General features: G+C 51.2%; 1 protein-coding gene across 1 annotated transcript in view; it reads left to right on the top strand.

Annotated features, from left to right (window-relative positions):
* Positions 1-1,596: 1,596 nt before the first annotated feature.
* Positions 1,597-14,742, top strand: part of SPNS3 (SPNS lysolipid transporter 3, sphingosine-1-phosphate (putative)) — a 52,000-nt gene continuing 38,854 nt past the window's right edge. Inside the window, exons 1-3 of the mRNA XM_069483445.1 lie at positions 1,597-1,605; positions 10,518-10,728; positions 13,597-13,662. Coding sequence (XP_069339546.1) covers positions 1,597-1,605; positions 10,518-10,728; positions 13,597-13,662 — 286 coding nt within the window. The remainder of the gene's footprint in view (positions 1,606-10,517; positions 10,729-13,596; positions 13,663-14,742) is intronic.

Here is a 14,742-nt window from a genome sequence, read left to right as displayed (position 1 = left end):
ACAGGTGTGAGCCACCATCCCCAGCCTAGATCTTCTTTAATTTCTTTCAACATGTTTTACAGTTTTTAGAGCATAAGTTTAAAGTTCTTTTGTTAAATTTTTTCTTAAGTATTATATTCTTTTTGATGCTTTGTGAATAGAATTTTCTTAATTTCATTTTCAGATTGTTCATTGCAAATTGTATTAGAAACATAATTTATTTTTGTGTATTGATCTTGTATTCTGTAACCTTGCTGAACTCATTTATTAGTTCTAATAGTCTTTTCGTGGATTCCTTAGGATTTTCTATGCATAAGATCAGTCATCTGTGAATAGTTTTGCTTTTTCCTTTTCAAACTGGGTAATTTCTGGCCTAATTTCCCTGGCTGGAACCTCCAGTACAATATTGAATTGAAGTGGCCAGAGCAGACACTCTTGTCTTGTTCCTGATCTTAAGAGGAAAGCATTCGGGCTTTTATCATTACGTATGTTAGCCGTGGGTTTTTTATAGAAGTCTGTATCAGATTGAGGAAGTTCCTTTCTATTCCTAGTTCAAGTGCTTTTTTTTTTTTCCTTTATCATGAAAGGGTGTTGGATTTTGTCAAATGCTTTTTCTGTGTCTATTGAGATGATCGTGCGATTTTTGTTTTTTATTTTATTGATGTGATATACTATATTAATTGATTTTTAGATATTAAACCAACCTGGCATCCTTGGGATAAATCTCACTTGGTCATGGTGTATAATTCTTTTTTTTTTTTTGAGACAGAATCTCATTCTGTTGCCCTGAGTAGAGAGTACAGTGGCATCATTGTAGCTCACAGCAACCTCAAACTCCTGGGCTCAAGCAATTCTCCTGCCTCATCCTCCTGAGTAGCTGGGACTACAGACACTTGACACCACGCCAGGCTAATTTTTCTATTTTTAGTAGAGACAGGGTCTTGTTCTTGGTCAGGCTGGTCTCCAACTCTTGACCTCAAGTGAGCCTCCCACCTTGGCCTCCCAGAGTGCTAGGATTACAGGTATGAGCCATGGCGCCTGGCCAATTCTTTTTTTTTTTTAATTTTTAATTTTTATTTAATATGCATACATAATAGTTGTATATCTTTATAGGGTACATATGATGTTTTGATAGAGGCATACAATGTGAATTAACCAAATCAAGGTAATTGGGGTATCCATCACCTTAGGCATTTAACATTTCTTTGTGTTAGGAATATTCCAATTCCACTATACCCTAACTATTGATTATAGTCACTTTGTTGTGCTATCAAATATTGTTCATTCTATCTAACTACCTAACTATATTTTTGCACCCATTGGTCATGGTGCATACTTCTTATAATAATAAAATTATTATTTTTGAAGCCACACAATTTTGGGGTAATTTGCTAAGCACCAATAGAGAACTAGTTCAAGCTGCCTGTTACAGGGCCACAGATACCTCTTTGCTTCCTCTGCTTCCAGGGTGGTATAGCCAAGACGGGGGTAGAACTTTCTCAGGGGTCTGCTCTCTTAGCCAGCTGTGGGGTCCTCTTCTCTCCAGTGGCTTGTGTGTGTGAGGGTGAGTAGTCTAACTGACACAGAGCTGGGGCCTGGTTCTCCCTCTGCTCTCTGATGGCAGGGGTGTCACAGCTGGAGCAAGGAGCATGTGGAGGCAGAGCTGGGACTAGAACCTGAGCCTCGTGTCCCTTGGGTCTCCAAATTCCTTCATTAGCAGTGAGGACTCAAGCTTGAGAGACACGTGGCACCCTGCAGAGAGATGCCCTTGTGTGCAGAGAGCACGCTTGAGAGGGTATTCCATGCACATGCCAGACTTCCTCTGCACAACCCCAAAAGAAGTGTGGGGTCGTATTTTCAAAAGGGGATAGCTTTCTAGCTATTTTACTGTGTAGACTAGAGTGATATAAATACCTTTGCTGAGCCAGGTGCGGTGGCTCACACCTGTAATCCCAGTACTTTGGAAGGCCAAGGTGGGAGGACCGAAGGGGTTCGAGACGAGCCTGGGCAACCCAGTGAGACTGACATCTCTACAAAAAATTAAAAACTTAGCCAGGCATAGTGGCGTGTAGTCACAGCTACATGGGAGGCTGAGGCAGATGGATTGCTCGAGCCCAGGAGTTTGAGTGAGCTATAATTGCACCACTGTACTCTAGCCTGGACAACAGAGTGAGATCCTATCTCAAAAAACAAAACAAACAGAAATAAAAAAAAAAGTAATGATTTTGCTGAAATCCAGAGCCTGTTATCACTCCCAGGCTGGTGTGGCTGGAGGCCTGAGAAGCTAGAGTCACTCATTCAGAATACTTGTCTTGTCTTCGTGCCCTGGTGGAGGCCTGGGCCAGACTCCAGCAGGAATGGCTGAGACACCGCCTTTCCCTCAAGGTGCTCCCTGACCAGTGGAGGAGCCAGAAAACCCCAATAATGAGCAGTCAATGTCATGATAAAGATATGCACTTAGCCAAGCCTGGAGGCTTCCTGGAGGAGGTGACGAGTGGAGTCTGAACCATGAAGTGGCATCAAGAAGCCCATGGGGTGGGTGTTGAAAGCTCAGGGAGCCGTGAGAGCTGAGGATGAGGGTTTGGAGCATTCTCTTCCTCCTTTTTCATCCATCTCTGCCCACTTCCTCTTTCCCTCCCCTTTTTGTCCTTTGCTTCTCTTCCTCCCCTTCCCTGCAGTGGGCCACCCCACCCCCCATCCTCAGTCTAGGCCCATCGCTCACCAGACCTAGGTCCCTACTAACTGCTAGTCCTGCTATGTATAGATTCCAAGGGAAAGGAGGAATTTTCCAGACTGCTATCAAATCAGGAGAGCCCAGGCGAGGAGGGGGAAGGAGCCTTTGCAGGCACAAATTCCTGACCTTTCTGGGTTGCTGCACCCATGTGGCACCTGCAGTCCTGACCCCTGACCCCTGCAGCCGCGTGGATAGCACACGTCACATGTGTATTTTGTTTTGTTTTGTAGCATTATTTGTTTCTGATTATATAATAAAAGCTACATATACCACTACTTTTCCTTTTCTTGTATTTAATCTTATTCTTACTAGACAAGGTGTACACTGTAGAAAAATCAATATACACAAATAAGACAAGGAGGTAGTCCAGCAGAGAGGATAGGAGCGCAGAGTTCAGAGCCAGATGGGGTAGGGACTTAGTCTCCTTGTGCCTCAGTTTCCTCATCACAAAGTAAGTATAATTATCATTCCTAATCCATAGGTGTTGAGCACATGATGTATGCTATGTTAGTGTTTGCCATTATTATTGACAAGTAAAGATAGAAAAAAAATAAAGGAAAAAATGTATCTATAATTCCATGAGCCTGAGACAGGCACTGTTAACCCTTTGGGACATTGCCTTTCACAGTTTTGCTATGTGTATATACTTTATAAACGGTCGGTTCCACATCTTGGTATACGATATGGTCACAACTCTTATTTTCCCAATTAATTGTCCACGCTTGCGTATGCCTTATTGCCAAGAAATCCAGAATCTTGAGACCACCTTGAATTATCCAGAAATAAGCGGGGCTTATGCCCTGCCTGGAATACTTCATGACTGCTATTGCTCCCCATGACCACATGGTGTCGCTATTGAAGCCTGGTCCTAACCCGTCCACAGGACGCGCTGGTGAATGATGCTTTTTGAAAACGTGGCCAACAGCGGGAGGGTCCCAGGCTTGAGATTCCAAGCTCGTGGCTCTCAGAATTCAGCAGCTCTTGTTTCCCTGCACACCTTCTGCTATCTATTGACCGCTAGCTTCAGGAGCCCTAGGTTGGGACTGCTTCTGACATCTGCCACCTTCTAGTTGCAGAACCTCAAAATTTCCTCTCCTCCTTGGGAGGCCACACCAGGAGCTCGTTTAAACCCTCCAGACACAGGGGCTCTGAGGTGGTTAGCTATCCGTGGAAGACGTTGTCTGCTCACCCAACGACCAGAGTCTTTCCCCTTCTTCCTCGCAGACAGAGGCGGCCACCTTCCCCGCTTCTCTTGCAGCTGGGGCACGGACATGTGACTGAATCCTGGCCAATGGACCCTGAGGGGACACTAGCTGGGGGATTTCTAGAAAGGATTTTCCTCCCTAATAAACACACATTTCAGGAGGAACCCCCTTCCTTCTTATGTGTGAGATGATACACCCCAAGATGGAGGCCGTGGTAGCCAGCCTGCAAGACGTGGCATTGGTGCCCTTGGGTAGTCCCCTCCCACGATGAATCACAGCTGGCCCGTGTGACCAGCAGACCACAGCAAAATAGAGACCTGGAAGGCGAGGTCATGCATGGTGTTGCAGTTTCTGCCTTGGTCCCTACTGGATTAGTCCCTCTGGAGAAACCAGTCACCATGCTGGGAGGACACTCAAGCAGTCCTGGGGAGGGGCCCACCTGGAGAGGAGCCAACAGCCAGCACCAACCTGCCAGCCACGTGGGGGAGCCCCCTTCAAAAAGGAGCCTCCAGCCCCAGTCAAGCCTTCAGATGACAGCAAAGACGAGAGACCTTCAGCCACAGCCCCCCATCTAAGCTGCTCCCGAGTTCCTGACCCACTGAAACCACAAGAGATAATACATGAATACTATTGTTTAAAGCCATGAGTTTTGGGGGGCGTTTGTTACGCAGCAGTAGATGAGTAACCAAAGGCCAACACTATAAAGATTTCAGAGAGGAAAGATGGAAAACATGGAGTCTCTCATGATGTCTTGGTGCGACTGAGTTACCAACCTTGAAACTGCTTATTTCTTGACTTCTCATGTGAGATAATTAATGAATATCCTTGTTTAGCTGCTGTTAGGTCTGCTGTTACTTGCAGCCGAAGGCATCTGTATTGATCCATCTTCTAAAAGAAGAGACTCCCTGAGGATTTTTTTTTTTTTTTTTTTTTGAGACACAGTCTTGCTCTGTCGCCCTGGGTAGAGTGCAGTGGAGTCATTATAGCTCACTGCAACCTCCAACTCCTGGGCTCAAGGGATCCTCTTGCTTTTAGCCTCCCGAGTAGCTAGGACTACAAGTGTGTGCCACCATGCCCAGCTAATTTTTCTATTTTTAGTAGAGATGGCATCTCACTCTTGCGCAGGCTGGTCTGGAACTCCTGAGCTCAAGCCATCCTCCCACCTCGGCCTCCCAGAGTGTTAGGATTACAGGTGTGAGCCATCACAGGATTTCTGATGAGTGATTCCCAGGTGATTTCCTGACACTTTTTATTCTGTGAGGGTGGACATTTCTTTTGCTAAAAAAAGAAAAAAAGGGGACACAGATTTTAACTCTGATCACAGCCCCTCTGTAAGGGCCGCCACCAAAAATAATCTTAAATGGACTTCTGTATTATTCAGAGTTCATGGGGGCAAGTAGTCAAATAAGTTATGACTGGCCAGCTCCTAAGTCTTTTATTTATTTATTTATTTATTTACTGAGACAGGGTCTCACTCTGTCTCCCTGGCTAGAGTGCAGTGGCATCATCATAACTCACTGCAACCTCCAACTCCTGGGCTCAAGCGATCCTCCTGCCTCAGCCTCCCAAGTAGCTGGGACTACAGGCATGTGCTACCATGCCTGGATAATTTTTCTATTTTTCATAGAGACAGGGTCTCGCTCTTGCTCAGGCTGTCTTTTATTTGTTTTTATTATTTCAACCTAAATAAAATCATCCTGGACATGATTTGGTACACTCTTACGGAACACCTTTAGATCAACACATAGACTAACATCAGGTACAGGGCTGCCTGGTGCTCCGTTGTATGGAGGGACCATAATTTGTTTAAGCAAACCCTGAAACTGTGAATCGACAATGTTGCCACTTTTTTGATATTACAATCACGACATTTACTTTTTTTTTTAACAGTGGTAAAACATACATGACATAAAATTTACAATGTAAGCATTTTTTTTTTTTTTTTTTTTGAGACAGAGTCTTGCTCTGTTGCCCGGGCTAGAGTGCCGTGGCCTCAGCCTAGCTCACAGCAACCTCAAACTCCTGGGCTCAAGCGATCCTCCTGTCTCAGCCTCCCGAGTAGCTGGGACTACAGGCATGCGCCACCGTGACTGGCTAATTTTTTCTATATATATTTTTAGCTGTCCATATAATTTCTTTCTATTTTTAGTAGAGACAGGGGTCTCGGTCTTGCTCAGGCTGGTCTCGAACTCCTGACCTCGAGTGATCCTCCCGCCTCAGCCTCCCAGAGTACTAGGATCACAGGCGTGAGCCACTGAGCCCGGCCAATTCAAGCATTTTTAAGTGCACAGTTCAGTAGCATTAAGTACATTCACGTTGTTGTGCAGCTGTCACCACCATCCATCTCTGGACCTTTTCGTCATCCCAGACTGATGTTCTGTACCCATTAAGCAATAGCTCCCGATTGCCCCCTCACTCCCCCTGGCCAGTCCCTGGTAACCTCTTTTCTACTTTCAGTCTCTATAAATGCACCTATTCTAGACACTTCATTTAAGTGGAATCATGCAGTATTGTCCTTTCGTGTCTGGCTTATCACACTTAGCATAATGTCCTTTATTTTTTAAGATTGAATAATATTCCATTGTCTGCATATGCTGTATTTTGTTTAGCCATTCATCCGTTGGTGGACACGGGTTGTTTCCACCTGCTGGCTTTGTGAATAATGCCGCTATGAACACGGGTGCACAAGTATCTGTTCAAGTCCCTGCTTTCCATTCTTTTGGGTCTATACCCAGAAATGCACATTTACTTTTAAGGGAAAGCGATTTTGAACATATCGTGCCGCAGTTTGCAAACGCTGCGGCCTCTGCAGCAGGGGTGGGAAGGGTTTGCAGCCAGCTCGGGAAGATCCGTCCTTTCCCCCTTCCTCCTCCACGGCTGGGGGCTCCAGACCAGGCACAGAATTATCCTCCCCCGCCGATGCTGTTCTCCCTCTGAAACAGTGTCGCCTGTCAGTGTCCACATGGGAATTCTTCCGTTCTTTGCAAAGCAGGACGTTTTGGTTCTGGCTCCCGCGTGGAGGGTCAGAAGGCAGCAGCAGTGGCAGTTTTCTTCTGCCCAGCGATTCCTGGAGAAATCTGTGGGATCTACTCCCCGGCCCCTCGTGTGGGATGCCTGCCCTGAGGACCCCGAAGCTGAGTCGGGACAGACGTGTGCCCGAACTGTGATGCTGAGTGGACCCCCTAGGACTGTCCAGTCCCTCCACCGCCATGACCACCGACATTCAAACAGGGAAGCTGAGGCCCAGGGTGGCGAGTGTGCCCTTGGTGCCTCACAATGTGGGGACCCAGGCTTCCTGCCGCCACCCGGGACGCTGTGCCGCCCCTGCTGGCCTCCTGCTTGACTCCCATCCAGAGCCCTCTGGGGGACGCCTCCCTGCTTCCCTGCGGGAGCCTGTGCTTGGAAGCTGGCGGGGCCAGGGCAGTTGGTCTCGTTCTCATGCTGCTTTCCTGGCCAGCACCGCCTTCTTGATTGGGCCAACTCTGGGAGTTCTGACCCCGTGAGCCGCTCCTTAGTCCCCGACTGGCCCTGAAAGCCACAGCAGGGTGGCGTTCTGGACTGGCAAAGCTGAGGGCTGGACCCTGGAAAGGGGTGAGCGTGGCCAGCCCTGTCCGGGCCGCAGCCTCACTGGCTGCAGTGCTGCTGTGCGGCTTGCACAGGTGCGAGGGTGTGAGCGTGGGTGCGGGTGCTCGTGTGCCCGGCTTCCTGCTCGTCCTTGTGGCTGTAGCTCTGCCGCCTACTCTCAGGGCGGGGGCTGAGACCACAGGCAGGGAAAACCCCGTTTTATTTAACAAACACAGCACTTCCTCAATACCAGGCAAAGTTCTAGGCATTTTTCAAACATTATCTTATTTAAGCCACACAAATCCCAGGAGGTATGTACTGTTTTTAATCCCCATTTGATAGATGAGGAAACTGAGGCACAGAGAGACGAAGTGATCTGCCTAAGGTCACATGGCCAGTGAGTAGTGAGTCTAACTCCAGGGTATAGGACCTTAGCCGGGAGGCTAGGCTGCCTGCGCGTGCTCGTGTTGGAGGGTCTGATTTTGAACTTGCCTTTGTTTGACCAAGACCATCCACAGCCAACCAACCAAGGGAGGATCCAACCAAGTGGAGGACGCCAAGGACCATTATCATCATCATAACCATAGCAACAGTGGTCCACACTCACTCAGTGCTTCCTACGTGTCAGGCCCTGTGTTGGGAACATTATATGCATTTATATTAATTCTTCCTCACAATTAACCCCTGCAATACATCTCAGTATTCTCTACCACAAATGAGAACCCTGAGTCTCAGAGAGGTTAGGGACTTCCCCAAGGCACATAATTAGGAAGTAGCAAAATTGGAATTTGAATTGAGGCCTGTCAGACTGCAAAGCTCACACTCTTGCCATGTTGCCAGACTGATTTTTTTTTATTGGTTTGTTTTAACTTTTTTTTTTTTTAAGAGAGGGGTCTTGCTATGTTGCCCAGGCTGGCCTCAAACTCCGGGCTCAAGTGGTCTTCTCACCTTGGCACCCCAGTAGCTGGTACCATGCACAGATCCTTTAATTAAAAAAAAAAAAATTGAGTTGAGGGCTGGGTACGGTGGCTCAGGCCTGTAATCCCAGGCGATCCTCCCACCTCAGCCTCCCAAAGTGCCAGAATTACACGCATGAGCCACTGCACCCAGCCTGTTTTCAATTCTTCTGGGTCTATACCTAGGAGCAGAACTGCAGCGTCACATGGTAACTCTATGTTTAGCCTTTTGAGGAGCCACCAAACTGGTTTCCATGGCGGCTGCCCTACCTCACGTTCCCACCAGCAAGGCACGAGGCTATCAGTCCCTCCACATCCTCACCAACACTTGTTATTTTCTCTGTCTCTCTCTCTCTCTTTTTTTATGGTAGCCACCTTAGTGGGCGTGACGTGCTATCTTATTGTGGTTTGGATGTGCATTTCCCCGATGACTAATGATGTTGAAGCATCTTTTCATGTGCTTGTTGGCCCTTTGTATATTTTTGGAGAAATGTGTATTTAAGCCCTTTGGCAATTTTTAAATTGGGTTGTCATTTTGTGCTTTAACTTTCTATTTAGAAATAACGTCTAACTTACAGAAAAATTATAATATAGTACAAAGAAACCCATATAACCTTTACCCAGAAGCATCTCTTATTAGTATTTTGCCCCATTTGCTTTCTTACTATAGGTACCTGTGATTTTTGCCGGAACCATTTCAGAATAAGTGGCATGGATCATGGTCCTTTACCGCTAGATACTGCAGGATAAGGATATTTACTTACATGACCACAGTACAGTGACAATAATATGATATTTCTTCCTGATCCACTACCTGCATTCCGATTTTGTCAACTGATCTAGTGATGTGTGTTTCCCCCTCCAGGGCAGGGTCCAGGCTGGGATCCTGTGCCACATGTAACTGTCACATCTCTTTTGTCTTCTCTAATCTGAAACAGTTCCTCAGTCTTTCTTAGTCTTTTATGACTCTGACATTTTTGAATAATATAGTCCCTTTAAAAAAAATGACGTTTCTCAGTTTGGGCTTGTCTGCGGATTCCTCCTGATTGGATTCCGGTTATGCACTGCTGGTGGGAGTACTGGGTCGGCCTCACACCTGCAGGCACCCAAGCCCTACCTGCCCCTCACAGGTGACGTTATTTTTTTTTTTTTTTTTTAAAGGGACGTGAAGAGGGGGATTCAGTTTCTTTCTTTCTTTTTTTCTTTTTTTGTTTAGACAGAGTCTCACTCTGTTGCCCTGGGTAGAGTGCAGTGGTGTCATTGTAGCTCACTGTAACCTCCAACTCCTGGGCTCAAGCGATCCACCAGCCTCAGCCTCCCAAGTAGCTGGGTCTACAGGTGTGAGCCGCCAAGCCTGGCCCAGGTGATGTTATTTTAATCCCTCTTTCAAGCTGTCTTTGATTCCTCTACTGCATGGCTACTCTTTTTTCCCCCTTGCTACTCATAAACAACCTGTAAAGAGACTCATTAAGACCCTGCCAATGTCCCGCCCCTCACTGAGAATTTCCCCCTAGATTTAGCACTCACTAAAGAGTTTTGCCCACAGGCTGCCTCTGTGACCTTTGTTTCTCCAGGTGGGGCCTTAGATACCGAGCAGGCGCTCGCCTTCCCTGACAGTCTAGTGCAAGGCTGCGTCCTGGCCAAGGCCCAGCCTCCCTGACTTGACCCGGGTTCAGGGCACTGGTTCACAGTCCAGCTCGTGTGGACAGCCAGGCTGCCCTCAGTGGGCAGCACTCTGGGAGGCTCTTCTCACTTCCCGTCCTGGAAGCTTCCCTTCCTCACTGCAGCCGCTGCAGCCACAGGCTAGGCCAGGGGACCCCAGCGTCGTCCAGTCCTCCAGGACGGGGGTGCCAGGAGCTCTTTTCCTCTCCAGCAGGTCTCCGAGGCTGAGGATGGGGAAATCTCGCTGGGGAGGCTGCAGTGGGCTCAGGAGGAACCTGTGATAAGATGCCTAACAGTTACGGCAGCTGCTTTGAGGTTGGGGGCCTGGGAACCCACAGGAAGTGACTTGGTGCTGAGCTGGTGTGTCTTCACCCCAGCGCCTGTCCGGGGACAGGAGCTGCAGGCTGGTGCTGCTAGGGGATGTCCACAGAATGCCCCGAGCCTGGGCCACGAGGGCCACAGGGCCAGTCCCCGGGACCAGGCTGGACAGGGGCCTCAGCTGTAGGTCAGTGTCCCCCTCCGGCCACCCCCGTCCCCTGGAGCCTGCCCCGCTGGAGGGCTTACGTGGCTGCCGCGGTTCTCTGCTACATCAACCTCCTGAACTACATGAACTGGTTCATCATCGCAGGTGAGGAGGGGCCGGGGGTCCTGGGGCAGCACGAGCTGTCTGTCCCACCGGCTGGCACCTGTGTGTCCACAGTGGCTGTCCATCCTGCATCCTTTCTTCGCCTGGAGTGCGTCTCTGGTGGACTCACCCTGGAGGTGGTTCTCAGCCATGCGTGAGTTGGGAAGGGCCAACTGAAGTTCCCAGTCCAGCCCCAAACTCAGAGGGGACACGGTGGGTGTGGGGGCAGGGACGTGATGAGGGCCGGGCGGGCGAGGACAGCAGGGAGGACCGGGCCTCCCAGGCCAAGGCGTCAAGGTTCTGGGTGGATGACAGGGCAGCCTGGCCCGGCTCCCAGGTGAGAATAGCTCCTGCAGCTGTTTCTGGGACGGCGGGTTGCTCTCGAACCTCATCCGTCCTGCCTGCCTTCTTCCCGGGGCTCAGCCTGCGCTGTGTTCTCCTCACTGGCTCACTCACGCGTCCATTCATCCAGTCTTTCAAGATTGGGGCTCAACTTGCGTTTCTCTTCTTGTCATTGCTTCACTCACTCATTCATTCAAGATTCAGCTTTCTTTTCGTCGCTCATTCATTCAAGACTGAGCACCGATTGTGGGCAGGACTGTCTGGGGGGCCCAGCGGGGGCCCAGGGAGGAGCTCAGGAATGACTGTCTAGTGGGGCAGAGGCAGAAGCTTGTTAGCAGCAATCCTGCAAGGCAGCGGTCCGGAAGACAAGGGAGGCACAGACGGGCTGGGGGGCTGGGGAGGGGCGCCTGCAGCTGCCGGGCACCCCTGAGGCCAGGGCGTGGGTCGTCAGTTACCGGCTGGGCACACCAGAGAAGGGCTGTGGAGTAATAGGACTCTGGGGGCTGCAGACAGCCCCAGACCTGGTCACCATCTCTGAGGCACTCAGAGGGGCGTACAGCATGTGTAGCTCTAACACGGGACAGAGTGGGGTGCATGTCTGCTGGCCAGCGCCGAGGACGAATGACTGGCAGAATTCACAGCGGACGGGGCATTTGGTTTGGGCCCCGAAGGCTGAGCAGGTTGAAAAGCAGGGATTGGGGCGAGGGGAGGCCCTTCCGAGAGGGGTCGGTCTGAGCTGAGGTGCGTGGGTGCGAGGGCGGGCTCTGATCATGGACGGTGAGAGGGAGAGAAGGCAGGGAATTATTCCAAAAGCCCTGGCGTGAGATCATGGGGTTCTCAGGTGCCAGGCTGGGAGCTTGGCCTTTCTGCCCTGGGCAATGGGGAGCTATGAGGCCGGGAGATAAACTTGGATTTGAGGTCCTGATGGAAGAGGCCAAATGAGGCAGGGCGGTCAGTTCAGTTCAGAGGCTACTGCAGGGGATCAGGCCAACACAGAGGAGGCCCGAGGCGCTGTATGGGCTGAGGGCATGAGGAGGAGGGCACAGGGCTAGAGGCAGGTGGGAGCCAGGGGCCACCGGCGTGGACTCTCCCTGCCCCTTGCCCCGGGGGCCCCTGGCTGGCCCGTGAGACCCTGAGTCCTGCCTGGCCAGGTCCCCTCCCTGTTGTCACTTCCTCTGGATGTTCAGGAAGCGGCAGTGGTTACTGGGACAATGGAGCCTGGGGAAGTGAAACCGTGCTGAGTGCCCGGGCACTGGTGGGTGCGGGCGGTTTGCATGGCGGCTAAAATGCTCTGGCGCCACACAGCGCCGGGGGAGGCCAGGATGGCAGCGTATAGTGACAGCAAGCCGGGTCCACACTGGGCCCTGGGCTACCCCCAGAGCCCAGGAGGGGACAAAATGAGGGATGAGCCCTCATTGCTAAGAATGGAAGATGAGCACAATCGCAGAGAATTTCTGTTTAGCTGTGTATTTGCCTACCTGTGTTGTTTGTAATTCTCTCTCCCATGACGATGTCTTTTTTTGTGTGTAATTAAAAATATTAAAAGGGGAAAAAAGATATACTGGTTTGTATGCCTGGGTGCTGAACAAAGATCTCTTACTTCGCCTCTCTGATTCTTTGATCTTTACTCCCCTGCTGGCAGGTCTCGGAGGTGCGGGTGGGGGGGGATTTCTGCAGGGGCCCTATTTGGGGTTCAGCTCAGGGCCTGGCCCTCACCCATTTCATGATTCTTGAAAGTGATGATTGTTCAGTGACAGGGCCACATGGCTCAGTTGGGCAGGTGCCACAGACCCTGACCCTTTCTGAGATACCGCCGAGGGGCTATCAGTGAAGAGACCCTGGTGTCTGGGGGGACCCCCTTCCTCTCTCTGCATTCGGCTGAGTGCCCACTGCTGTGCTTGTGCCTCTGGAAGAACACACTTGTGTACACATGTGTGCAGGCCAGTGCACTTAAGTCTTTGCATGTGCGCATACGTCTGTGTATGTCTGGTGTTTGCGCATGAGCAGGAACCCGAGAGACTTCCACTGACACAGCAGCCCAAGTGAAGGGCCGTGCACTGCACAGCAACAGGGAGCCGCCAGTCACTCTGACTACAGTGTGAATGGCAGCCCTGCTCGTGTGCGTATGTTTACATCTCAGCGTATGTGTGTGTGTGTGTGTGTGTGCGCGCGCGTGTCTGGGTGCGAGAGACTCAGTGTACATGTCTATGAGTGTAGGCTCCTGCTTGTGTGTCTATATTTGTGCCTCTGCAGGTGTGTCTTTCTGGGAAGGCCTGTATGTATGTAAGCATGTGAGTGCACGCTTGTGTGTAAATGTGTGTGCACACGTCTGCACCTTTGGGCTGCCTGCTTCTGTGTGTGTGTTCGGTGGAGTGCATGGGTGGGAGAGAGTGGAGAGAAGAGTGGGGGCCCAGGTGCGACCCCCTGTGCTGTGCTGGGCAGCCGTGGCCCTGTCTGGAATCGGGGCGGCTGTCTTTAGAGGCTGGGCGGCTACTTGCCACATCCTGAGTGCTGGCCCTCTGTCCACAGGAGTGCTGCTGGACGTACAGAAATTTTTCCAGATCAGCGACAGCAGGGCTGGTTTGCTTCAGACCGGTAAGGGGGGAGTCCCCGGCCCTGGAGCTGGGGCCCTGGCTCGTGCTGGGTTGGGGTCGTGCAGTTCTGTGCCCAGCTCCTGCACCGCTGAGTCCCTGTCACAGAGGATGGGTGGGGCCTGGGCAGGAGAGACAGTCTGGGCAGGAGGAGGAGACAGCACAGCCTTGAACTGCCCCCTGGTGTGAGTGCAGGTGCTACGGGGAGAGCAGAGGGGATGGGGCTGGGGCGCCCGAGCTGGGATCCTGGGCGTGGAGCTGCTCACTCACGCCCTTGCTGCGTGTTAGGCTCAGCTGTGCACCAGAGCCTCGCTGGGGCCTGAGAACTCCTGATGTGCCCTCCTCTCACAGACCTGAACTGTCTGACCGCTGGGACACGCGTGCAGACACAGGCACACACACGTGCCCCACACGGGCGCTCAGAAGGGCTCTGGGCCCCCGGAGAGCCTGACACCCAGCAGCAGGGAGCCGGTGGGGGCGGCTGGGGTCATGAGGCACTAACATTTCCCCTGCGGCGCCTGGATGGTGACGCAGGCCCACAGGTTTTGCATATCCACATGCCCACACATGGGCACACATGGGCACAATGCATGACACACGTGTGCACACAGCCAGCCTGTCACTAGCACACACGGTGGCTCTTCTCCGCGGGCCCCTGTCTCCTCCTAACAGTCCACTATCTCAGTGCTTTAGAACCCGGCTCTCAAACCGTGACCCAGTGCCCCTGGGGGCACACAAAGTCTTTCCAGGGCCTGCACGAACACAGAGAGTCCTGAGAGATCCATTTCTAGATCCTCAGCCCATGTGTTTCTCTCCTAAAATGGATCTGCCTGAGAACAAGCGTGTGGCGGCCGTGGTTCTCCTGTCTCACTTCCCCTGTGACAGTCACCCGTCTGCCATTTTCAGCAGAAAGAGACACCTCTCCCCCATCCTGGATGCACTGCTCTGGGTGTCAAAACCTCCAGGGTGCCAGACACGGGGACCCCTCGGGGATGCTTGTGTCTGCCGGGAGCAATCAGAGAGCAGCAGGAGAAACAGGCGGGGAGATTTCCTCCCAGCCACAAGCCTTATCTCGCTGTTCCTG

Source organism: Eulemur rufifrons, chromosome 9 (genome assembly GCF_041146395.1).
Source record: "Eulemur rufifrons isolate Redbay chromosome 9, OSU_ERuf_1, whole genome shotgun sequence".
Lineage (NCBI taxonomy): Eukaryota > Metazoa > Chordata > Mammalia > Primates > Lemuridae > Eulemur > Eulemur rufifrons.
Note: the sequence above shows the minus strand (reverse complement) of the source record. Positions and strands in the feature narration are given on the sequence as shown.